Source organism: Myotis nattereri (assembly GCF_964212035.1).
Source record: "Myotis nattereri genome assembly, chromosome: 1".
Lineage (NCBI taxonomy): Eukaryota > Metazoa > Chordata > Mammalia > Chiroptera > Vespertilionidae > Myotis > Myotis nattereri.
This window is the reverse complement of record NC_138075.1, coordinates 41,977,327-42,004,110: the sequence shown is the minus strand read 5'-3', so window position 1 is coordinate 42,004,110 and position 26,784 is coordinate 41,977,327. Positions and strand designations below refer to the sequence as shown.

The 26,784-nt window shown below is 41.9% G+C and overlaps 1 protein-coding gene across 7 annotated transcripts in view; it reads right to left on the bottom strand.

The window, feature by feature from the left end:
- TRIM9 (tripartite motif containing 9) overlaps window positions 1–26,314 on the bottom strand; it is a 92,633-nt gene extending 66,319 nt beyond the window's left edge. For all 7 annotated transcript variants that reach the window (XM_081098806.1, XM_081098808.1, XM_081098810.1 and 4 more), the window contains exon 1: window positions 24,192–26,314. In XM_081098806.1, coding sequence (XP_080954932.1) covers window positions 24,192–25,013 — 822 coding nt within the window. In that variant the 5' untranslated portion in view covers window positions 25,014–26,314. The remainder of the gene's footprint in view (window positions 1–24,191) is intronic.
- Between the last annotated feature and the right edge of the window lie 470 nt (window positions 26,315–26,784).

Sequence of the window (26,784 nt, the reverse complement as noted above, 5' to 3'; positions counted from 1 at the left end):
AGCTGTTGCCACTAGGTACTCAGACTTTATTACTTAAGCAGATTCTTCTTCAGCCCTTTTTTAGACTCCAGGAGCAGACATCATTGCCTATAAATCTCTAGTTGTTGAAGTTAGGGTATAGCAGGTCACATCACTTTATTGGTACCCTGTATGTATAAGCCCCATACTTCACTCCTGACATTGATGGAGATAAGTTGTCATTTTACCATCTTTAGTTTCAAAACAAAACAAAACTCAGAATAAAAAAGAATCTTGAAAAATGACTTGTGCAAAACACTTATATTTCATATTTATGAAATGTTTTATTAATGATAATAAGATGAGCTTTATTTTGGGTACTCTCACAACATTTATCAGAGAGCCCCAAGAGGAGTCAAGTTTCAATTGTCCACTTCCTTCCATGGTCCTCAGGGAAACCCTGTGCTTCTTCTAGCACTTTCTTTAAAGAGCTGAGTCTTTATAGAGGGGTGTCTCTGGTTGATGCACAGCACATACTGACAGTAGGGAACGCCTCAATTCAAATGCAGAAAAGGTCATTCAGCACTCAGTGTGAAGTGCATGGCTTACGCTTTGGGAGAGTCTCAGAGACCCAGGCTCAACTGTAAAATTGATCAAAACAGGCATTGTTGTGGATGGGAATGGTTACAAAGTGTTATCCAAGATAAAGACTACAAAGGAAAAAATTTATGGGCAAGGATGAGTCTACAAGGGTCTGCTGTCTTAAAATCTTTAATAAAGACAGTTGTCAGTTTAATCAGCTGCCATCTCCAAAGATAGATGGTCAACCTGAATTTTAAAAATTCATTATCTTAAAATTTAATTATTAAGTCCAGAGAATATCACAGAATTAACTAATCTTTCTCTAGAAACCATTCTGACATCATTTTGAAAGTATGATTTATGACTCATAGAAGAAAAAAGATTGGATCTTATACTCACTTGGCTTATTACTTTGAAGTTATGATGTTATTTCATTAAGTCCCAATGCTATCAATTGTAAAAAGGACCATTACTTTATGTTCCAATAAGGAAGAAAAGCATTGCCAATTAAACTATAAAACAATGTTTTCATATCACATTGACTGTAAGACATGTCCTGATGGCAAAGATCATAAGATGTGAAAAAAATGTGTGTGGTAGGCAGAATAATGGTCCCCAAACACGACCACATTCCAATCCCTGGAACCTATAAATCTGTTAGGTTATATGGCAAAAGAGAATTAAGGTTGTTAATCAGTAGATTGGGGGATTATCCTGGGTTATAATCACAATGTAATCACAAGGTCCTTAAAGTGGAAGATAGAGGCAGAAGTCAGAGGGGGATATGATTACAGAAGAATGGTCAGAGAAAAGCAAGGCTTTGAAGATGGAGAAAGGGGCTATCAGTCAAGAAATGTGGGCGGCCTCCAGAAAAGACAAGAACGTGAATTCTCACCTAGAGCTTCCAGAAAGGAATGCTGCCCTGGTGACACCTTTATTTTAGCCTAGAGAGACTTGATCACGACTTCTAATCTACAGAATTGTAAAGATAATACATAAATTTGTGTTGGTTCAAGCCATTACGTTTGTAGAACTTGTTATGGCAGGGATAGGAAGCTCATGTTATATACATCTTAGAATCCATAAATGCAATATAACTTGTACAGATTTGAAATTATAATATGTATATTTTACTAGGTATAAAAATTCATGAAAATTATTCAACTATTACTCATAAATAAACAATTTTAGACAATCATGAAATGATTAGTTATACACTCTTCTGCCATAGGAAACAAACTTCATTAGGACATATAAATTCAGAACTAACCTCACTGCTCAACACTCCACTTATGTCTCTGATGTTTCATCCACTTCTATTTATTATAGATGTGGAAAAGCCAACCTTTACAATGGGACAAAAATTATGCCTATGCATTCATCATCCTTGGTCCAGCTAAAAAACAGGAGTATTTCAGAAGTATTAAAACCTCTCTAACTAGACCAGAAATTAGTTTACAGTTAGTGAGTTTTTATCATGCAATGCAATGAAAAAAATAATATTTATTTTCTTTAAAAAATTTAAAAAATAAAATTATCTGTGTTAGCCCTCGATCCAGCACATAAATACATAAATTCTACACAAATGCAGAGTTTGCAACTGTATTACCTAAATCCAAAGCTGAATTTCTAACAACAAAACAAAATAAATGAAATAATCCCTAATGCCAGATATGCTACACTCTAGATCCCAGAACTCATAATCTCACATGTAAAACCTTGACATTAAACAAATGAGTCGAGCATTTTTTCAGGCAGTTTGAAATGTCGTCTCACATGTGCGCAACAAACTATTCATCAAGAGGTACAGTACTCTGAATATAAAATAAGTGACCCAGGCAGTTCGTTTGGATCAAGAGCTTAGCAAACCATCAAAGGAAATTATTATTTTGTTATTCTTAGGCCATTATCTTTCCTTCCAGTGTCACAATTCCAGAATCTCAATTGTAGCTGGTCCAAGTTCTTGATTTTTCTGGCAAGCAGTTTTTATTTCTTTGTTTCTGCTATCATTGCTGTCTTGTCATGCATAATGCAATTTGCCCAAGCCTTTCCCCTAGCTCCTTCATATCAAAGCTCAGTGTTTTCAGTTTCTGGGTTCAAGAAGAAATATTTATTACGGTGAAATAGACATTTAAGGCTATATCTTGTACCTGTTAATATTCATCTGGCTTAGCTTAGCTTCTGCCCATCAGATAAACAAACGCATCTCCCATTCATTAACAGAATCATTCTGGAGCCTTTTACTTTTTGAAGTATTTATTGAGAAATCTCTTTGCATAGACAGCATAGGACCTCAAACATTATATCTTCTTGCTCTAAGTCTCCTGATTTTTATTTTATCACCCTAAAACTCTATTGGTCCTTTGATAGGAATTGCTGCTCACACTTTAAAGGGAAGCAAATTACTTGGGTAGCCTTGACAGCAAATGACTGAGCTAATGAATTGCTCTATCACTGCTATTAGCCTGATTATTATTAGGAGTGCTGCTCTTTTGACAGAATTAAAATGTTTCTGTCTTCTAAACTTACAGATATCCCTGAAGTTGTATTCAAGAAAGTTATAATGGAAGTCTTATTATTTTCTCCTATAGATCAAGAAATTTGTTTTCTGGAAATCATCATAATTAATATTATTAAAATTTGAGTTCCCTATATTTTATAGTCATATTCTACCTGCTAAAATAAAATACATTAAATTTAATACATTGCTTTATCATATTTGAAATTTTTTCTTAGATTTTTTCATTTTTAAAATCTGCTTGTCAACTGTCCATAAAAATATGACATACATGGGCAGAATAGCATTGTATATTAGCAATTTTTCAGAAGGTATAAAAATCATGTTTTTATTTTTGTTATAAAATTAAAATTGTGGTCTTTTCATCTGAATTTACTTTTATTTTAATAGAATAGTCTATTGATAAAAAATAGGCCAAGCTTTTAAATCCACAAATCAAAAAGATTCTTTTGAGATTAAAACATCTGTATAAGACTAAACCATCTCTCTCAAATTCAAGTAAGAAAGATGTTGATACATCAATTTAAAGACGAATTAAATATAATTTACTCAGAGAAGAGAACTTTGGGGCCTGATTTCAAGCCAATTTATTCTAATTTTAAATTAAATTCTAACAACCTTGATTATTTATTTAGTTTCTAAGTCTACAACTCATTGAAAGTAACACTTTTATCAACAGATTGCAGCTGGAGGTGACAGCTGATAGCTTATCAGCGAAGAGACTGAAAAGCAAGAGAAAATGAAGAAAAGTCCCGTGGTTATCTAGGGGCCCGGACGAACACATTTCAACCCCCCACAGTAGGGTGGAGGGGTCCTCGTATTATAGCACAGCACAATCATGCACTGGAACCCAGAGCTGAAACTAGAATCTAGTCCAGACATAACCACTTCTTATGTGAGGGCCCTTGAGCTACTCAGTAGCTATGTGCTTCTCATCCACAGAATGGGGAGTTATTCCTGCTTTGCCTGCTCTATCAACATCATTGGTTAGGAAGACCAAATGAGATCACATATGTATGTTAGGCTATTGATTCAGCTGCAAGTGAATTTGAATTCTCTCCACTAGAATAAAGACTACATTTCTTAGCTTCTCTTGCAGCTGGGTGTGAACCTAGAACTAATTTCTGGCCATTGGGATGTGAGGTGAAGTCATATGTGTGTCCTCCAGGACATGCCCTCCCTTTCCCTTTCCCATTGTGGTGGTAAGAATGCAGGTGTGGTGGGGAGCCATCCTGGGCCAGGAGGATGATGGCAACAAGACCGAAGATGTTTAGATTCCTGGGACTGCTTCAACAGAACAAATATGTTCAGCTCAGACTTTTATGTGAAATAAATTTGTTTCAGCCCCTTCAATTCAGCTGCATGCAAGGTGTTTCTATCACAAAATCAGAATGACAAATGCCATGAAAATTCTGGATAGGATTTGTTATGAGATGTTTGAAAAATGAGAAAAATATTGCTGATTCTTCTTCACACAGAAGTAAGAATTCTCATGTGATGGTTTGCATTTTTCTTCAGCGGCTGTAGTAGGAAACAAGATTTTAGAGCCCTTGGGCTGAGTACCCAGTTCTCGAGGTTCTCCCAGGGCAGGTCAGATATGTTTATAAAGGAAGAGCTGATAACATGGAGGCTTAGTCAGCCAGGCCTAGGACCAACGCAATATCAGCAATCCTCCTCCCCTGCAAGCCCCCCCTCCCCGCCTCCTGCCCCAATCCTCCTCATAACAGTTCTTGGGAAATCAACTCTTTTCTCAGAAAATCACAGCGCAGAGGAAGGGCAGAGATTTTTCATTTCCACTAAACACCACTTCCACAACTTTGCCTCAGGTTACCATGGTTACCACAAGACTTATAAATTAATTTCTGCAGAAACAGCAATCTTGGAAGCCGAGCATAGCATTCAACCAGGTGACTTCATTAATAATAGGAAATCCTACATGTGATCTACTAAAAATACAATGATGGGTAGTCTTTTTTTCAACATTTACTTTTAATTGTTCATCAATATTCAAATTGGAGGAACAGAATTGGGGGCATTTTGAAGAGAATAGGAAAAAAATACAGTCCTACTAGGTAATTTAATATTCCTCTACTATGGCTTTGGACATCTAGCTTTCAGTGTAGCTTCTTTAGAATATCAGTTCCTGCTATATTGACTGCTTCTGGCCTTGACCATGGGTCATATTTTCTGGACTCTTCATAAGTTTCACAATTTTTGAATTTATGTCAGATATCACATTGAAAAGAATAATTAAAGTGCTAGTTTTGCTAGTGGTGGAGTAGATTTTATTGAAATAACCCTCATACTAGTATCAATTAGAAACCTTGGGCAAAATATATATTTAATAAGTAAAGGCATTAAGGAACAAAAAAGGAGACATAAACTGGAAGGGATTACATGTAGACCTGTGTTACAGGGATTTTTCTTTGGGGCAAGGGCAACTAGAATAAGCTGAAGTCTTACTGGCCTGTGGTTAGGGAAGACAGAGTTCATCTGTAACAGAGTGGCTGGAAATTGAAAGGGTGATATTATAAAGGAGAGTGCTACCGATAGCAGATCCCTAAAATCTGCATTTAAATCCCCCGCCCCCCGAAATGCTTGGCTAACTGTAGATATATGGGAGAAACTCTGGGGAGTCTAGGGAAACCTAGTAACGGCTATACAAGTGAAATAAATGAGCAGAGATATTTGAGTAATGAAGAGGATCTAAAAGGAATCTGTCTGAGTCCTGTACTGTGGAGTAGTTGGTAAACACATTAAGCTTCTACAAGATGAGAGTGATCACCCAGTAATTTATATGTGTACCAGGAAAAACAGTCTTTAGAGAAATAACAGAAAGCATAATTTAAAAAACATATTATGTACAATGTCCAGTACATAATAAAACATTATGAGACATGTGGAGAAATAAGAAATGAGATTCATTGTTGAAAAGAAAAAAGGAATAAAAATCTGTCAGTAGAAACAAAACCTGAGACAATCCAGATGTTGGAATTAGCAGAGAGAGATTTCAAAAACAACTATTATAAATATGTTCGATGCCTTAAATGAAAATATAGTCATTATATAAACAGATGGCGAATCTAAACAAAGAAATGAAAGCTATTAAAAAATGAACCAAATGGAGATACTAGAACGGAAAAGTAAAATATCTGTAATAAATATAATTTATGGGCTTAATATTATACTGAAATATGCAGAATAACAGGTTCTGAAAAGACATTAATAGCAATTATTCAATCTGAAGGAAAAAGAGAAAAAGATAATAAATAAATATTACCAGTATGAATAGCTTTATGACAATGAATTCATCATGCATTAGATAAACTTCATTTAGGCATAAGTTAAAGTGCTGTTGGTGGTAAGTTTGATGATAATGAAATGACAACATATATAAAATAAGGTATCTATAAACAGAAACACACATAAAAAAAGGTTACATATTGATCAGTTGATAAAATGTTGTGACCAGAGGATTGCAGGAACCTAACTCTGTATTTCCCCTATGATCAATGGTTCAGTATTTGTTAATCCAGTATTTGTAGTTTATAGAACATAACTACCTTGAATAATGAGAATCAGCTATATGCCTTTATCAAAACTGGACAAATCAAAGATAGACCAAGGGTTGCATGTTATCTGAAAAATGGACAGTATATTTCTGTCTAAAGGTGAAAACTATTGCTATTATTCCTATTCTATAGACAAAATATTAAATTTGCAAACCTTGCTACCTTGTTTGTGTTATCTGGTCTCTGAAGGCATTTCTCGAACAATCCTATGTGTCTGGAGCTGGAAAGTGGCCAGAACCATGATAGAAAACAATGAGTCAGAGATTCAGACAATAGGGACTGCCATAGAAGATAATGTTCCTAATCTTGGGGAAAGTAATACTTTACACTTTGGGGCTAATGGGAAATATAGAATAAGAATCATATCACTTAAGAAAATGATGGCAAGTAAACACCATCTTAAATGCCAAATCTGAAGTTGGTATTAGTTTCTCAAGGTGACATGTTCAGAATTCTGAGCTGCATTTGGATTGCATCTGGGCTCACTGGGGGGAAAGTGCCATGACTGACGGTGATGGCTTCCATGCTGTCCATCTGCCAATCCTGGCCTCAGTAACGTGAGGGAGCACCATGAAGGGACAGCACAGAGAGAAGGGGAGCAGAGTGCACGGAGGGGGAACTTCCCCTTCTTCCCAGTTCTGCTCTGGGCTGCCCATGCTGTCGGCAGCTAAAAGGCACACACGGCAGGACAGGGCCAACCCCGGGCTTTGGGGAAAACACAGGGCCTGGACCTTCAGGAGGTCCTGGGAATGCCCCGATTCTGTCTGGAATGTTTCAGGAAATTTCTTTCTTCTTGAGGAGACTTAACTCTTGCTCCTGAAATAGCAGTCTTCATACATTATCTTATTTTATTACATGAGAAAAAATACTGAAGAAGAGTAGAGCCATTAGGCATCTATGAAAGGCCTGTTTGGTATATTTGACCCACCATTAACCTCTGAAATAATAAATCATTCTTTAAGTTATTGCTGTATTTTCTGGCCTTAGAATCAGTATGGATTAACAGGTTGCACTCCCATATCTAAATGAGGATTTTTAAAAATTAAACAGCTCACACAATATATAGGAGGAATTCAATATTTAGTGAACAAGGTTTAAATAAAAGACTGGCAGATAAGAAAGAAGGTCTTTCTACTGAAATAATGGGAAGGAAAAGAAGCCTTACCTCTGGAAACTTTTTGAAATTCATATTTCATGTGAAAGCAGAATTACCTTTTGAGGTTATTGAGGTTTCAAGTCATTTTTTTTTCTTGCAGACTACTTTTTCTTACTTTCATTTAGAAAGAATTGAATAGCTCTTTTTTACTTTCATTTTAAGAAGAGTTGTTCTCTTTTGAAAATGTATTTGCCTTTGCACTATTTGCTCTTATAAAACCATTTTCTCTAAATTGTTTTATATTTCAAAGTGAAGCTATGAAATATCCACAAAATATGATCAACACTTGATGGAGAGCAATGCACAGCATAGCAGAAGAACTGCATTGAGAAAAAATAAAAGAGAAAGCGGGGGGACAAGTCTGTTCTAATTAGTACCTCTGGCCCACAAGAAAAAAAGCAGCTTATTTCAGAATTAATTTTGTTTGTTTGTTTTTAGTATTTGTGCATAAAAAATAAATTTAAAAGACAAGTGAGTAAGAAAAAATCAAACAACGCAATGGAAAAGTGGGCAAATGACCACTTATGACCAACTTATGAAAACACTAGAGGCCCAGTGCATGAAATGTGTGCACTTGGGGGGGGGGGTCCCTCAGCCTGGATTGCAAGAGGGAGCAGGTCAGGCCGAGGGACCCCACTGGTGCACAGTTGGGGTTGGAGAGGGACATGGGACGTTGGCCAGCCGGGGAGGGACTGAGGGAGGGCTCCAGGGCATGTCTGACCCATCTCGCTCAGTTCCAATCAGCCAGACAATCCTACTGGTTGGAGCATCTGCCCCTTGGTGGTCAGTGCACATCATAGCGAGCGGTTGAGTAGCCTTAGCATATCATTAGCATATTGTGCTTTGATTGGTTGAATGGCCAACCGGACTACTGGATTCTTAGCATATTAGGCTTTTATTATATAGGATGCTTACTTAATACCATTGGCTATTACACCACTATGATACCATTAGAGTAGCTGGTATTCTACACACTAGAATAGCTAAAATGAAAACCGAAAACATATACTAGCAAGCACTGGTGAGAATGAGTACTGCTGGTGGGAATGTACTATGATACCATGACTCAGTGACACTGTTTGGCAGCATCTACTAATGCTGAGCTTATGCATATCTGGCCACCCAGGAATTCCCTTCCTTGGGGATACACCCAACAGAACTTGCTCCAAAGGACAAGTACTATGTTTATAGTTGCATTGCTCACAATAGCCAAAATCTGGAAACTGCCCAAATCCCTCCCATGGTAAAATGGATCAGTTGTGGAATGTTCCTAAAATGGAATACTATCAAGTAATGAGAATGATCTAAAGTACATGCGGTAACATGAATGAGTCCAACAAACATAAAAGTGAGCAAAAGAAGCCATGCGTAAGAGTGCACACTGCATGACTGCATTCATGCGAAGTGCAAAACCAGGCAAGATTGATTACCTGTTAGAAGGCAGGATGCTGCTGGTTATTACACAAGTCATAAAAAATAACCCCGTGTTTTTAGAGACATTTAAAACTAGTGTGTCTGGAGGGATTGGTATAAAATTTGCAAAAATATTAGACTTGAAAATTAATTTCATTTAGTATTTTTTTACATCATCTAATTTTCTTTAAGAATTAAATCATATTTATCATTGGTATATTAAACCCACTGCATTCCTTCCTGTCATAGTGTTCTTTAATCTTCCCAGGCATTTATATGATCTGTATTCAAAGCTCCAACTCATTGTAACTACCTCAAGGCCCAGTGTGGGCTAGGGGAGGCCCTTACTGTTAATTCAGACTCAGGATATGAATGGTGTAGCATGAAGCCACTGGCTGTTTAGCTGGTACTAAGCTTTGGTTTTATCCAGCTGCTCAACTGGGGAAATCCACACAGTAAGGGATTCCAGTTTGATCACATAAACAAAGCACTGTTATATGCCCTAAAAGAGGACTAAATAACGGTTACACGGATAATGGTGTGTGACTACTTTAATTCCCAAGTGCCTCTGAGAAGAACTGGCTCTTGTAACATATTAAAACCAAAGTCGTGGAACAACTGTTTCTGGGACAAGATTTGCTGTGTAAACTGTGATATGAGATGTGACTTCATATCAGTGTCTTGTCCACCATGAACTCTTTCTTCGACTTAACAGTGGGGATCATTAGAAATGAGTTAGGAGCACATTGTCCACGTCAAAGCTAAGGCTGAGGGCCAGGACTTAAGTCTGATAGCTCATGATCACCTTACCTCAAACTTTAAAATACCCAACGAGGTAACCATGACATCTACAGGAAATGAGACTCCTTCCTTCCTGCTCCTAAAAGCAGCTGATCATGTATGCCATTGTGATGTTGCCATATCAATGCTTTGTTGGCTGAGAGCAAACTTGACAGCGTTTTGACACATATATAAGCTAGGAGAATCTGAGATGCATAGCAGGGATTCAGGGAACAGACAATAAAATAGAAGAAACAGGAAATAAAATGAACATGGCAGAAATGCAAAAACTAGTCTCTGGTGAAGCCGTTTTATAGCAAGTACTGAAGTGAGAGTGAGGACCAAAGGACTAGAGCCCAGTGGAAGAGGCCTTTTCTTGATGAAGCATTGGTGGGGATTGCCTGCATGGTCTTGTGCAGCTTACTGGTATAGGGTCAGAAAAGCTGGGTTCTCTTCCTGGGTCTACTGTAATTCAGGCATCACAGTGGAAGGGTTCAGGACATGAACCTTGAGGCAGATGCCTGGATTTGACCCCTGACATTTTCATCATTTAGCTGTGTGAACTTGGGTGAATCCCTTGACCTCTCTGTGCCGTGGTTTTCTCATCTGTAAAATGGACATAATAATCAGACCAACCTCCAAGGATTGTTGTGAGGATGAAAGGAATGGTGGACACAAAGCCCTTGGAACAGAGCCAGGCCAGAATAAGTGCATGATTCATGTGTGCTAGTGTTACCTGTTAAATGGGGCTGGTGATGAGGACTTGATTTATTATATGTGGTTTGTTGTAAGGAATTGGCTCATGCACTTGGGGTCTGAGAAGTCCCATGATCTGCCATCTGCAACCTGGAGACCCAAGCAGGCACCAGGAGAGCCAATGGTGTAATTCCAAGTCTGAGGGCAGGAGGAGACCAATGTCCCAGCTCACGCAGGCAGGCATAGAGAACAAATTCTATCTTCTCCACCTTTGTGTTCTGTTTAGGCCTTCTGTTTAGGATGACCCCTGCCCACCCCGAGAGGGCAATCTGCTTTACTCAGTCTACCAATTCCAATACCAATCTCATCTAGAAGCACCCTCTCAGACACATCCAGGAGTAACATTTAGTTAAATATCTGGGCACTCAGTCAGGTTGACACATAAAATTAACTTCCACATTGGGTGAGTTAGAAGTTGGCCAAGAGAAATGAGAAATTCAGCTGGATCAGACCCCTCCCCGCACAGTCTTGAGAGTTCGGACAGCTCAGCCATCTGTGGTGCCATTTGTTTCTCATCAGAGCCTGATCCAAGGCTTTCTGACTCTCACTCGCCTCTGGGTCTTTGCAAGGAATTCAGGCCACGACTTAAAGGAGGGCAGCAAAAATGGGGGGAGAAAAAGTGACAGGCAACAAGCTGCTAAGAAATGTTTCCAAAATGCAGCCCCACGTGGGCATGTGTTCCTGAAAACTTTGCATAAACCAATTGTATTCTACATGTACTAGAGACATTTTCAATATATAAAAAAACTGGTAGGCATTTCCAAATGTAAAAATCTGCCAGGGTCCAGCCCCAGCGGTCCAGGGGTTCCCAAGGGTGTGGATGGAGTCGGCGAAGAATGTTTTACATGGAGACAGTGTTCAGAACTCTCTAGCTCTCTTCAGTCTCCGTGGATCTTCCTGTGCCTGGCCTGGCTGAGGCCACAGAGGAAGATCCCGAGGCAAACTGAGCCTTTATTTTATAGTCAGAGGTAAACATAGTTACACTGTTCTTGTGAGTTTCACTTGTTTTTGTTCTTGTTGCACTTCCCTCAGCCCATTAGCTTCCCAGGTAAGATCTAGGGAGCATCACAAGGTCAAGCCTAATTATGCTTAAGAGGACTGTGCCCTCTAAGCTGGGACTTGTTTGTGACTTTGCCAACAGGTCAGTCCGAGGCTTAACCCTATATCGGCTCCCCACAAAAATCTGTTGTAAATCCACATTGCCCAGATTCCAGGATGCCAACAAGTTAATAACATGTTTCTAATTTTTTTTCCTAGAAAAAACACACAAGGAAAATAATTTTTTAAAAGTATTGTAAGGTACTTCCCAATTTCAGAAACGTTAACATGGAGTGGGGTGGAGGTGGGGGGGGGGGCGTCCATCAAGGAATTTAGAATACTGGTGGCCAAGTATAATAGAGAAGGAAGGAGATGCGGAGTTAGAGGCCCCTGTTGTGAATGTGTCTACCTCTTGGACAACCTCCTTGACTCCTCAGGACCTCCACCTTCTCGTGTGTAGAATAAGGATGTAGAATTAGATGAGAACTAAGGTCCCTGTCGGTGGCAGGTTTAATTGGGACCTAGATTTATTGATGTTTCTCTGGACCAGTTCCTGACAAGAGTTTCTTGGATAAAACTGTCTGCTACCTGCTGCTTGTGCCTTTGTAAGAGACACTTTAATTTTCCTCCTGATTCAAGTTTCTCAGTTGGAGCTTCCACAGTTCGTGATCAAAGGAAGGCGGACCAGGTAGCTGCAGCATCTTTCATTCCCCTCATTTGACCCCGATCTTGGAGGTGCCTCAGGGGCTCCAGAGCCATGTAGGAGGGAGGCTGACAGCTCAGGAGGCAGCTAAGAGGGGGAGAGAAGAGCACAGGCTGCCCAGCTTTGAGCTCTGCTTCCAACCCCCACAGTGGAACAACCCACTGGTGGATCGGTAATGACCTTGTCTATAGATGACACTCCTTGTCTTTTACTGGCAGAGAAAGAAAAGGGTGGGGCAGAGGGGGATCAAGAAGGAATGAAAAAGCTGTTTTTGACATTTACTTTCTACAATGAAAGATGACATTTGCTTGAGAGAGATAAAAGGTGAAAACTGTGGGTAAGTATGCTCCTGCCTCCTCACCCCTCACCCTGGGGATTCTGAAGCTTGACTTGAGCTGGGCACCTGGCCTGGAGTTCTTTATTTCAGGGCGAGAGCCCAGTTCGGTGCTGAACTTCTAAGAGGAGTAATGTATTGTTAATGTTGAAGCCAAATTCCTTCCATTTCGAGTGATTATCATTTATGCAGAAGAAATGATGTGTGGGGTTTTTGTTGTTGTTACTGCTGTTTTTCAGTGGTGTGCTGGGAAATACGGAAAGCTCTGATTTTTAGCACTTGCCATGGCTGACTTCAGGCGACCTGACGTGAGAGCAAAGACAAGCCAGCTCCAGCACCCGACAGCTTGTTTCTCTCTGCTGCTTTATGTCAGACAGGAGGATCTGCCAGATTGTAAGTTTTCTAAAATAATTTCTAAAATTATTGAAAGCTGCAGCTGCAAAAAATGACATTTCAGAAATTATTAGTGTAGACATTATGAATGTACAGCGCAATGAATTTTCACAAGCTGATCACACCTGTGTAATTAGCACTAAGTCAAGAAACAGAGTATTATCAGCCCCTGGAAGCCCTCCTCATGCTCCCTTCCAATCAACAGTCTCCACAATAATAACTTTTTGTACATAAAATTTTAGAAAACTTAATAATTAACCATAACCCAAAAGCTGTAACAACATGCAAATTGATAATACAAATGGTGAATTGATGAGTTTGTCCTCATAAAAGTAAATAGAAGCTTGAGGGACTAAAACTATAATATAATTGAACTATTTGGCTCCACTCAGAAGAGAGTAATTGACCAGTCTTTGGCTAGCCTCCAAATTGGGTAATAATCTTCTGCCTATTAAATCATTCCTTCCCTGTTTTGTAGATTAAATTTATAAATTATTCTGTACTTCCTGCTCTCAACGTAAGCAGAGCTTCCAAGTTCTGTTATATATCCATCATATTTAATTTCAGTGGTGGCTTTTTGTCAATGGATTCTGTGTTTGTATTTAGTTAAATCATTTTATGACATGTTTCAAAAGAAGGGTTACGTGAGTGCCTTTTTATACAACCCAGATGTGTATGTTATCATCTTATTTTAACATTACAGGTGACCAGCCAAGTACATCACACTAATCTACTGTTGGGATCAGTGCCCACCCTGAAGTTGCTGGCCACAAGGTGTGAGTGGAGGAGCTGTCAGCACTGGGACCTTCCCTGGGAGGGAAGTCAGGGCTGAGAAAGCCAGGTTAGGCTGGAGGCAGAAGGTGCTCAAGCCAGGGGGGCTGGGCAGTGACACTCCCCAGAAGTTGCAGGCCAAAGTTCTGGAGCTGGATGAGAAGACCAGACACACAGTGGTGAGCACAAGGCATGGAGATGATCAGGAAAGAAGGCTCATACATTGGAACCAAATCTGGGCGCACACACAGAGGATTCACAGGAGACCACAGGCCAGAAGAGAAGAAGGGAGTGCCAGTGGTCAGTAAGGAGCCAACAAAGCTGGCCAGTAGTGCCCCAGGAGGGGAGAGGAGCAGCGGGAGGCTCTCTTTTGCTTCATCCTTTGTGCTTTTGGCTTGAGCAGGAGCCAGTCAGTCAGCCAATGCAAGGGGAGAGCTGTGCTGCATTGTAGCAGTTCCCCCGTGTAAGGGACAAAGCAAAACCTCATCTGTACAGATTTCTCCTTTTCCACCCTCGTGCTGAAACTCCTACCATTAGAGGGATCCTTTGAGCAAAGGCACTATCTATTAAAAGCCAATGTTGAAAAAGTAAGACCTTACTTATAACGAGGAAGTTATTAACTCAATAGTATAGACATATATACTATGCCCTTAAAGATACAATAACAAGGGTAAGATAAACTTTGATAGTTGTGGTCAGGACTCTAGAAGAAAACCTGTGATTATCGTTGTCTGGGGGCATAGGAGAGCCTCCAAAAGAGAGAATTAGTGTTTCAATTGAGCTTCATTGAACACACACACACACACACACACACACACACACACACACGCAACTGAAAATAGGTACTGAAATCAAAGTTTTTTGATAATATGTACTCTGTGTCTTTGGTGATGTACTGAAGTGTTCTGGGATTTATTGTTGACTTTGGAGGGGGTTGGGCAAATGATCTCAAAGATCCAATGTCCCTTCTATCCATTCATAACTCTTAAATGTAGCAGAGAAACCACCACCTTGACACCCTATAGTGACTTTTTTGGATACCACATTGGTAGTAATAGAAATCATAGTTCTGCTGGGATTTGATAATATTGTACTTCATTATCACAGTCAGGAGAAGTGGAACTAGAGGTAAGGAGGAAGCTTCCCACCATATCCACAACTTGGATAACTAAGTTATTTCCCCCTCCTGCTTTTGGACTTTTCCATGTTTTCTATCTGTCAGGAGCCAATCCTGGTAGGGCTTATGCAAGTTCTGCCCCAGAACTGGCTAATAAAGGTTTGTGGGCAAGGAATTAGCAGTAGGTGCTGGTGGGCCAGTCTTGACAAGTTTTCCCTCATGCTCAGCTCTATGTCTGTTTTTTATTTCCTGTAAGTATCTCTAAGGGATAAGAAGCTCACATCTCTGTTCCTTAAATGTTATAAATGAATAAGTTCCCAGAATATAAAAAGAACGCTTACAACTCAACAATAAAAGAGAAGTAACCCAATTTAAATGGACAAAGGATTTGAACAGACATTTCTCTAAAAAATATATAAAAAAGCCAACAAACACATGAAAAAGATGCTCCATATCACTAGTCACTGCAAATCAAAGCCACAATGTGACACCCCTTCACAACCATTAGGGTGACTCTAGTCAAAAAGACAGACAATAGCAAGTATTGGGGAGGATATGGAGAAACTGGAACCCTCATACATTGCTGGCACAAATGTAAGATTGTACAGCCTTTTGGAAAACAAGAATCAAGGACGTTCTCAATGTTAGAAGCATTAAAATTATCTTTGCTTTGTGGTTTTAAAAATTCATGTAAAATATTTATGTGCTGATTTGCCAATTAATACCAAAAGTTTTAGTAATATGTTTTCCCACAAAATTATTATATGCGGTGACCAGAGGAATCAGAAATCCATATCCCAGTCCGGGAGTAAAGGTGCCACTTTTGAACTGTAAGGAAATGGTAGTTACATTCCATATCCTTATTGTGCTGGTTGAAGCCAGCTTGGAAATCAGTGCTTATATAAGTCTCTATATACTACATTTCTTGATCCTCAAAGGGGAAAGTAGGGAAAATTGTATTTAATCCTGAATAATGTTTTAAATTCCACCAATGTCAGAGTCGCTTCCGTCATGGGAGAAGATAAGCATAAAGCACAAGTTGAATGTAAACATCAAGCTTCCTCATACTGCATTGATTGTGTGCTGAAAGGTGTTTATCATATTTCTTTTCTAAGTCTTGGCCAGATGACTGATGGTCAATAAAATCAATATAACTGCTTGTTAAAAGCACCACAGATTTCTCTGTGCCATGTAAGATTTATTAGATTGGATGGAAGTCCAATTTTACACTTGATTTTGTTACTAATGCTCTTGGGATAACATTCGGGGGGTGGGGTTGGCATAGGATACGCTACACCCTTTCATCAATTTTATAAATTGGTGTATCTGGGTGAAGGCATGAATATCTCTATGCAAAAACTACTACGCAGTGGACTACACACATCTATAGTAAAATCACTTGTTGGTTATTTGTACTGATGGAAAGAAACTGAAGTACTGATGATCAAAAATGGTACATTATGTTATAGAGTCATTTTCCTTTGGCTTTTGATGAGTTGTAATACAATTGAACCTGTGTATATTTAACTTGCCAAGTATTTGCTCCCTACAAAATAAAAAAGCCTTATTGGGTAGAAACTGTTTAACTTCTGATATTCACATTTGTTTCTCTCAGCAACCTGCCTTGTTCATAGACTAAGTAATGGTTTAGACCAGTGGTCGGCAAACTGCGGCTCACGAGCCACATGCGGCTCTTTGGCCCCTTGAGTGTGGCTCTTCCACAAAATACTGACTTCTGCGCATGGGCCATGAAGTTTCAATTGCACTGTACATGTGCGCCCGCACGTGGTTTTTTGTGGAAGAGCCACACTCAAGGGGCCAAAGAGCCGCTTGTGGCTTGCGAGCCGCAGTTTGCCAACCACTGGTTTAGACTGATGACACCACAGGTCAGAGGAGTATGGCCCTCCCACAGGCTGGTACTGGAACATGGGAGAGAGTGGTAAGTATTTGGTGTCAAATAGTTGCTTCCAAAAATGCAAGCTGCAAGCAAAGTAAGGGTAAAAAGAGGATAAACAAAAATCTAAAAAAAAAGCTGAGGTGATGCTCTCTGGCTGGAAAATCAGCTCACGCGCATAAATCAGCAGCAGATGAGAATTAACTGGCTAATGACAGAGGTAACTATTCCCACACCACACAACAATGTTGAGCATTCTACTTCCCATGCTAATTCTTTAAGAAACAGTTCCTTCTTTGATCAGAACTAATAGTACAAAACATGCAAGGCTTATGAGAAACGATGTTATCTGGCAGTGCTTAAGTTCATTCTTAAACAATAGGCTTTTCCAGTTCATAGATTGCTTTACATATTATGGTAAGAGGCGGGTCAGGCATGTATTCTTGAACAGGAATACATGTATTTTCTTTCAACCACCTTTGCAAAAGGTACAAGAGAAAAACTGAAAGTGAGTATAAAGCAGATACCTGCTTACAGGTTTAAACATCTTTCTATGTTTTCGCAGATAAACGTATAAATGTTTTAGGTCTGCAGAGATAAAGATACTTAAAATGCCAAAAAAACAAAATACAAACAAACAAAAAACACCAAAAAAGTCCTCTACTTATTCTTTTGTCATTTCTGCCTAAGAAAAAAAACCAAACCTATAGTTTTGGTGCCCTCTTAAGTCTTGTACCTGAGGTGAACGTCTCACTTGCCTCTCCCTAGTCTTCTGCACCCACCTAACCAAAGGGGCGGAGCCAGGACCCAGACGGCATCAGTAAACACCCGACTCAAGTTAAGCCAATTGGATTCTTTCTCTAAACTTGAAAATGTGAATTAAGAGACACTAGTTAGTGCAGACTTGAACTGAAATGTTGTGCTGAATCAGGGCTAGAGGAGTCATGTAGGGCCTCATGCAGGCTAAGAAGGGAGAGAGAGAGAGAGGGAGAGAGAGAGAGAGAGAGAGAGAGAGAGAGAGAGAGAGAGAGAGAGGGAGAGAGAGAGAGAATGAGAATATTATTTGTTCAAAATATTCTCTGCCCACCTCTACAGAACTCTTCTCTTGTGCCTCTCTCTGTTAGAAGAGTGTATTTCCTGCAACACAAACATCAGGTTGGGCCACATGACTTGTTTGAGCCGATGGACTGTAAGGGGAGTGACATGTCACATCTGAGTAGGATCTGTAAGTGCCATTGAGGGGTTCTGCTTTGCTCTCTTTCCTCTGCCATAAGTTTGGCATATCTCAAATAGGCTCTTTCAGCCTAAGTCCAAGAATAAGGAGGATGAGGAGGAGGGCCACAGCTGAGTCTCAGTGGGCATTGACATGAGTAAGAAATTACATGCTGCTGTTGTAATTCACTGAGATTTGGAAATTGTGACTGCAGCATAACTTAGTCCAAACTGATGAGTATGGAGAGTGAACTTAGTTTCCAGCTTTCTAGTTCCATTCTCTCTGTGAGTTGATTTTGTTTCATTTCCCATGAATTCCTCTGAGATCACTAAGTGGAGTTATAACCAACAATCCCTCATAAAACGGACAAAAATGATATTATGTAGAACTACTTCATTCTTAAACATTTATCTTGTAATGAATCTTATCCTCTGTGCCAAGGTTCAGTTATATGCATATACACACTTTGACAAGTGTTTAGGTGAGAGAAGTGCAATTTATTGTAGTCATGGTAAAGGTAAATTTTGTCTGTGCATTATCTTATTACTTAATAACAGATGGCTGTGATCATTTTCTCTTACCTCTTGCAAACTGTGATTTGACCCTGAATTCCAATTAATAGCATCTTTTCCTGGCATATACAGGAAGAACAATTTATAATACCTCAACATAATAATAGTATCTTCACTGGAGAATCTGAAAAAAACCTGAGTCATATCAGTTATCATTTTTAGCTTTGTTATTGAAAAACAAGATACCTTCGTTTAATATACAAATAAACCTTTGGGTAGCATTCTTATTCCCTGAGCTTTCTCTCTGGACCTGTAATGATGTAGTTCCCTCTTTTAGGCCACCATCCAGAGTAGCCTTTGTACTACACTCTGTGTTCTGGAAGGAGCAAGCAAAGTACTCCAAGCTGGGGGGTGAGATTTTTATGTAGTAGTTGTTGACTAGTGAGACAATAACTTCTGTTTTATTAAAAAACCTTCTCCTGGGTCAAACTGAAGTTAGTAAGTTGTAAACATTTACTTTTTTTTTTTCCAAAATACCTCCACAGTATAGTTTTAGCTCCTTTGCATCCTTGTGGGTAGGAAGCACAGAGGTTATGAGACTTGCTTTACGTTACCAGCAAGTAAGTGGTAACATCAGATCTGGAACCTAGATCTCCTGTCATCTAGTTCTTTCCATTATGTCTCAGTACAAAGAGGAAAATTTTGTTTATCTGTAACATTCTCCTTAATGCCCCTAAGAATGTTTACATTGCACACAGAATGTTCTGATTGGACTAGAAGTAAACTTTTTAAAAATTAAAAAACATGAACATATGCTACCTGTTACATTTACCACGGTAATGTCTTAGATTATATTGTGTTTACTGTTGATATATAGTTAACTGAATATCACTTTAGTTACATTAAATAACACATTTTCCTACAGAAATATTTGACGAGATGTCACCATACTGCAAAGCACATATTTTTTCCCCCAGAACACTTTGAAAAACAAAGCATAACAACTGACAGTTTATTTTAAAATGTTGTAAATTGCAAATCATCATCAACAACAACAAAAAAGAAGATAGAAATAACATTTGAGGATGAATGAATAGTTAGTGTTTGGGATGCAAAGAAAAAGTAAATCCTTGCTCAACAGCATAAACACAAAGCTGGCCACAAATATATCACTGATTCAATAATTGATAAAACACATCAGGAATCAAGAATAATGTTAGATTTAGGAATGTGAATTGCTAAAAATTACAAAGTAATAATAATGATTACAATGATCTATTTGAAAGTATCTACAAAATGATTTGTTTTGTGTGTGTAGCAATTCTTTTACCAACCTAAATTGGATAAAGGAACATAGCAAGTGCTGATACTAAATAAAAACTAATAGCAGATATTTATCTTTTAATGCCTCTTCTTGCATTGCAATTTTTCATGAATTTTGAAGGTCATATATATCTGAAAAGTATTTTAATTTGGTCAATTGACAACAGATATATTTTAGCTAGTTTTTATAATTATTTAAAAATAACTTCAGTCATTTTTTCTTGAGTAAGATAATGACTTAGTGTCCAAGGGAAATATTTATTCACTAGAGGCCTGATGCACAAAATTCGTGAAAGGGGCTCGGCCCTCGCAGCCCTGGCTTTGTCCGGGAGGTTGTTCAGCTGTTCAGTCTAATTAGCATATTACGCTTTTATTATTATAGATAAGATTTTCTTTATCATTAGAAATGGCTAATTAACATGGTAGACTGTTAATGAAAACTTTCGGGTCTAGTAATCACCTGTGTAGAGAACTAATTGTCCAACTTTGGGAGAGTGAGTTAGTGTAAATCTTTGCTCTTTTATGTCTTAAAGAGCATAAAAATTCCAGCCCATGAGCTTTTTGTGAGGATAGAGGTATCATTAACAATATGAGAAAGATCAAGCGTTAACACATTAACTACCCTATTAAACAGATAATATGGGGGAGTAATGTTTGTTGTTCATCAACAGATGGTAAGTGAATGTTAATATCTGTCATCCTTCTCCCTTATTTTTTCTTGGAAGTTTAATAATCCTGATATTGACTGAAAAAATTTATACCTATTTGCTATTTTGGCAAAAATCTGCATAAGATTAGAGAAGAAATTATCCTTAAAAAAAGCAAACCAACATTCCCTTCTTAGCCTATTTAAATCTCAAGGGCTTTAACATTATTCTTTTTTAGCAGGCATCTAAATTTCAACCCAGACCATATCACAGAGTCTACTCACAGCTTCCCATTACTGGTAAAACAAATGGTTTAACATTTCAAATCTGCATGGGGCTAGACAGGTTTAAAGGGTTTTTTTAGTCTTAATGGATAAAGTACTTTAGGCTCTTGTTCACAGAAAAATAATGCTCTTGTTTGACCATCCTAATTAGTGTGTGGCTCAAAGTTCTTCTTTCCAGATAAGGTGATTAATTTCTTAGTTCCAAGGATAGAAAGGCAATTCAACATAGCAGTTGAAGAGTGAATGCACACAATTAAATGAAAATTGGCTGTGAACTAAATTTTTAAAAACACTCAAAATTGTCATTTAAAAACATTTAAATTGAAGCATTTTCAAAATAATGGCATGTGCCTAGTGGAGCTCAAATTTGTGCTGAATTAGATCTCCAGCAAGACTAATATGGTTTAATAGGTTATATGTGAGACCACAAATGACTGTAAATGTGGATCACGTGAAATTAATATTGAGTTGAGAAACCCTCCCTGATTGCTGAAAGTGGTGTGTGTGGGGGGTTTTTTCATTCTGTAAATAAAATATATCTCAAAGGCCAGTCCTAAGGAATGCTAGGAAGTCCTGAGTGGGTGCCGGGGTCCTGCCCCAGCAGGTCCAGGGGTCCCCAAAGGTGTGGACGGAGTCGGCGAAGAAGGAAGGACACGGAGACAGCGTTCAGTTGATCAGCAGCCTAGCCAGGATCTCCAGCAAAGTTCTGGTCTGGATCTCCAGCGAAGTTCTGTTTAGGATCTCCAGCCAGGTTCTGTGTCCATGGTCTCTTGCTAGGTTCTCCAGCCAGGTTCTCCAGGTTCTCCAGCCAGGTTCTGTAGCCATGTTCCCTCGCTAGGTTCTCCAGCCAGGTTCTGTCCAGGTTCTCCAGCCAGGTTCAGTCACCAGGTTCTAGTCAGGTTCTCTTGCCAATTTCTGTAGTCAGGTTCAGTCCAGGATCTTTTGCCATGTTCTCTCGGTAGGTTCTGTCTCTAGGTTCTGAGGCCAGTTTCTGTCCAGGATCTTTTGCCATGTTCTCTCCAGCGAAGTTCTTCTGTCTCTAGAGAACGTTCTGTGTAGGTTCTGTGCCAATTTCTGTCTCTCTCGTTCTGTCTTCTTACATCTGTATTTATACCAGTTGATTCCAATCCTATCAATCTCTATTTCAAAGGTTAGGGCGTTTCTTATCTCCATTCCAGGGAGTAAAGATTATGTAGCTTAAGCATGATCGTTCGTAGTTAAAGTGATTAATTTCCCACCTGGCACTTAGTTAAGAGGTTTTATTCCCTCCCTAACTTCAGGGGAAAATCCCTACCTGGGGAAACAACCTTTCTCAGAGAGGAGACCTTGGTTAAAACACATAGTGCCAAGAAGGTGAGCAAACATTTTAAGAACAGTATGCCATATATGCCAGGTCCTTTGAAACAGCAAGGATGGACCGGCTCCTGGCAAGTGGGGGCATAGCTGAGACGACTGAACACCATCTTTAGGCCCGGCCTTATCCCTGGGCTTGCAATGAAATGATGTGAAGAAATCCTCCCTACAACAATCTGGAACCCCTGCCCTACCCTTCACACCCCCACTGAATGGGTTACTTAAAAAGTAGAAGTCACATTTATGTACATCTCAAGAATGGTTCCCTTCCTTCCAAGCCCTGTGGACATAGCATTATAAAGATCTCTTTCCTCTTTGTAAAAAAATTATTTTTATTGATTTCAGAGAGGAAGGGAGAGGGAGAGAGAGAGATAGAAACATCAATGAGAGAGAATCATTGACCGGCTGCCTCCTGCACACCCCTCACTGGGGATTGAGTCCACAACCTGGGGATGTGCCCTTGACCTGAAAGGAAACCCGGACCCTTCATTCCGCAGGCCAATACTCAATCCACTGAGCCAGACTGGCCAGGGCAGATCTCTTTCCTCTTGAAGCTTATTCTCTAGTGTATGGGGATGGAGGGAGAGAAGGGAAGCAGCAGACATACAAAAAGAACATAATTAAAACATACAGCATGCCAGATAGTGATAACTTCTACTGAGAAAAATAAAGTAGGAAGGAAACTAAAGGATGTCTGAGATGGTGGCAGCAATTGTGGTCAGGAAGATCTGCCAACAAAGGTGACATCTGAGCAAAGATCTGAAGGAGGCACGAGCGTGAGCCACTCAGATATGGGGATAGCACGTTGGGGAAGAGCACCTTAGGCTGAGGGAGCATCCGCTGCAAAGGCTCTGGGGCCAGAAGGTGCCTGGTGCTGGTTGAGGGACAGCAGGAGGGACGTTGTGGCTGGAGCAGAGGGAATGAGGAGGAGGAAATGACATCGATGAGGCAGGTCAAAGGGGAACAAGTCATGTAGGTCTTGGCGGAAACGCCATCAAAAAAGACCAGAAAGATAAATCCGGTAACAGGTGTCTCAAAGTTTTCACAGAGGAAAGGGATTGAATCTTGGACAAACGGGTGGGTGGGAGGTTGGCAGGACGGGGTGACCCTGGGAGAGACGCTTGCCCAGCCTTCAGGCCTTGACCGCACCTAACCTCAGGTCCAGCTACTCTAGGCACAGGTCCCCTGGGGAGGGTCGGAAACTAAGCCTGCAGGCCCAGGTGCCAAGGCGACCATAGGATTTAGGATTTCCCCACCCCACTCCTCACTCCTCTGCCTCCCGAGCGCAAAGCACGGGCCCCCACGGCAGCCCCTCCAGCAGGTTCGTGGCGTCTGGGCACGCGCGGACTCATCAGTATTCTGCCCGTGACTTTCTCTCGCCCCCACGGAGACTGTGGCGCCTGCCGATCTAACAGCTCCAGCCCCCCGAGGTCCTCACCACCCAACCGCCCCCACCTACTCCCCAAGGACCATGGCCAGAGCCCAGCAGCCTGCTTTGCCCTGGAGCGGCCCTGGCGGCACTGGGCACTGGTGCTGCTCTGCCCAGTCACGCAGCGCTTTCCCGCACGCTGGCCTCAACCGCAAGCGGCACGTCTGCTGCGGAGAGGGGGCGCCCTGCGCCTGGATCACCCGCAACGCCCGGGGAAGACCCGCTCTAAGGCATCCCCGCAACAACTCTCTGGGGATAGTCAACTCCAGTGTGCTCGGTTTAAGATCCGCCTGCGCTTCCTGCAATGCACCAGACGGGGGAAGCAAATGCTGTAGGCACCTGCATTGCGCCCCCGCTGGGATGCACTGTGCGCAAAAGAGGAGGACTGTCTGAAACCGAGGGATCGGAGGCGCGGGGAGATAGGGGTGGGTTTCTTAGGACTCACCTTGTGCAGTTTCCACATGGCCCCCAGAGCCTTGACTTCGTGGCTGGAGTGTTTGCCTTCCTCCAAGCACTGATAGCACACGGGCATCTTGCACTGCACGCAGTACATGCTGTGGTTCTCCAGCTCGTGGTCTGTGCAGGTGGAGACCTTGCGCGGGCTCAGCCGCCGGCTCACGCGGCCCTGGGCCGGAGGCACCAGGCGGTGCTTGGCTAAGGGGCCCCGGGGCGGATGGCAGCGAAGGCGGCACGGATCGCAGTAGAAGACATCGCACTGTTCGCACATGACGGTGGCCTCCTTGGGCGCCTTCTCGCAGAGCTGGCACTTGAGGGCCGCGGCTTTGCTCTGCTGGTAGCGGTCAATTACCCCTTCCAGGACGCGGTTCTTGGGGAAGCCACGGAGACCCCGGTCATCCAGGATGAGACTGCGGTGGCACTGGGGGCAGGTGATACAGGAGTTGCGGGGCACCGGGGCCAAGGCCGGTGACAGGTGGGTGGCCGGTGGCGGCATAGCCGGGGGGAACACGCGGACTCCGTTGGGGGACTTCTGGCACGGAGTAGTGGGGGCGCTGGCAAAACCCCCATAGGAGCCATAGCCGCTGTCCGCTTCGCTGTACAGGCTCATCTTGTCCAGGTCCAGGTAGTCATAGTCGGAGACCCCGGAGCCCGAGGCCCGACGGCTCTGGGGGGACTCAGACTCCGGGGTTTGCACCAGGATGTTGCGAGCGCACGCCTGACATAAATTGTGGGAGCAGGGCAGGATGATGGGCTCCCGATAGAAGGACCCGCACACGGGGCATTTTAACTCTTCTTCCATCTCTTCCATGGGGACCCAGGTGGGAGCGAGGCAGCCGCGGCTGCAACGGGCAACTGAGCTGGCGAGGTGGCCGACAGATCGGTAGTGTCCAGCACCTTGGCCAGCGGCGGCAGCGCGTCCCGCGTCGCCGAGGCGCGGACTACCTGTGAGACGCGCTCCCTGTGCGCTGCTGCACCGCGGCGCCCGGCCAGCCCGGGACCGCCCACTTCTGCCCTCCTAGTCCCGCCCCTGCCTGTAAACAGCGGTCTATTGGGCGGCAGGCAAGAAAGCGAAGCTATTATTGGCCAAACGCCCCGTCCCTCCCCCTCCTCCGCAGGCCAGAGTGGATTTGGTGGAGGATCTGAGGACGGGGGAAGTCTGCGCTCCCCGCTGCGTGATCTCGGGAGGGGGCTGGCGTGGGCTGGCGAGGGGACTCGGAAGGAGGAATTAGGCGCTATGACTCATCCCTCGCCCCGCTTTCTTCCGACTCCGGTGCAGTCACCCAGCTGGGGGCGTGAGAAACCCCTCCCCTCAGCGAGGAGGCTGGCGGAGGGGGCTGGCGCTTCTCGCCAACAGTCTGTGTTTGGCTTTGAGCAGACGCCCCCTTCTTCTTCCGCTGCTGGCAGCCTCGGCAGGCCCTCGCCGAGGCCCGGGTTTCTGTATGGCAGCCGGGCTTTTGTCCCCCTCGTGAACCCGCCGAAGCCTGCCCCGGGCGCGCCCGCATCCCGGGAGTCTGACGGCGCCTGGCGGGAGCCAGGGCGAGAGTCTCTTCCAGGCTCACCCTCGGTCCCTGGTGCCTAATCATATCGACTTCCTAGAGTTAAACTAGGTGACTGATGTAAAGGCTCGTTGTATGAATTCACATCTATGCCCCTTCATCTCCCGCTTTAAATTCGGGCTGGGCACAGAGGCTGCTTAAGGTGTGGTGCGAAACGAGCCTCTGTTGTCCCCTGTTCACGTTCCCTGCCTCCCAAATCTGTGTTCTCCCCGCGCTCTCTGCACTGAGCCGGAAGGACCTTTGGTTCAGTCGAGGCAGGAATGGGTTGCCTGTTCCTGCGCTCCCATAGTTCAGCAGTTCCGGATAAATAAATCACTGTGTCGCTGTGGAGTCTCAATATTTGGCTCCAATCAACATTATTCAATGTCACGTGGCCTTACCACAGCTTCAGAACGGTGAGTTCTTTCTGTTTCCTTAAGTGATGATGATGCGGGGGAAGAAGATGAAGAGGGTTCTAGTATTAGTCCTCATATATTAAGCACCCTTCGTCCTCTCCCCAAACATTGCTGGAGATATCTGGTCCTGCCCCTTGCCTGCAGAACTGGTGAATTTATGATAGAAAACAAAGAGAAAAAAAAAAAAAGCCCTGGCTGGTTTGCTCAGTGGATAGAGCTTCGGCCTGCAGCTGAAGCATCCAGGGTTCAATTCCGGTCAAGGGCACATGCCCAGGTTGCAGGCTCGATCCCCAGTAGGGGGCATGCAGGAGGCAGCTGATCAGCGATTCTCATCATTGATGTTTCTATCTCTCCCTCTCCCTTCCTCTCTGAAATTAATAAAAATATATTTTTTTAAAAAAGAAAGAAAAATATTTGAGTAAAATGACATAGTGACATGGCTGCCTTTTGTGAATGATTCATGAAGTAACAAAAACTCTTCCTAAGTTCTAAGAAATGTTCCAATTTTCTATCTTCCAAAAAAGAGATAATTTGATTATATGCAGTTACATTAAAAGACACTTAACTGCCCAGGAAAAAAAAAAAGAACTTTTTATAACCCTGCCCTTGGAGAAATAGTCCAATAAAC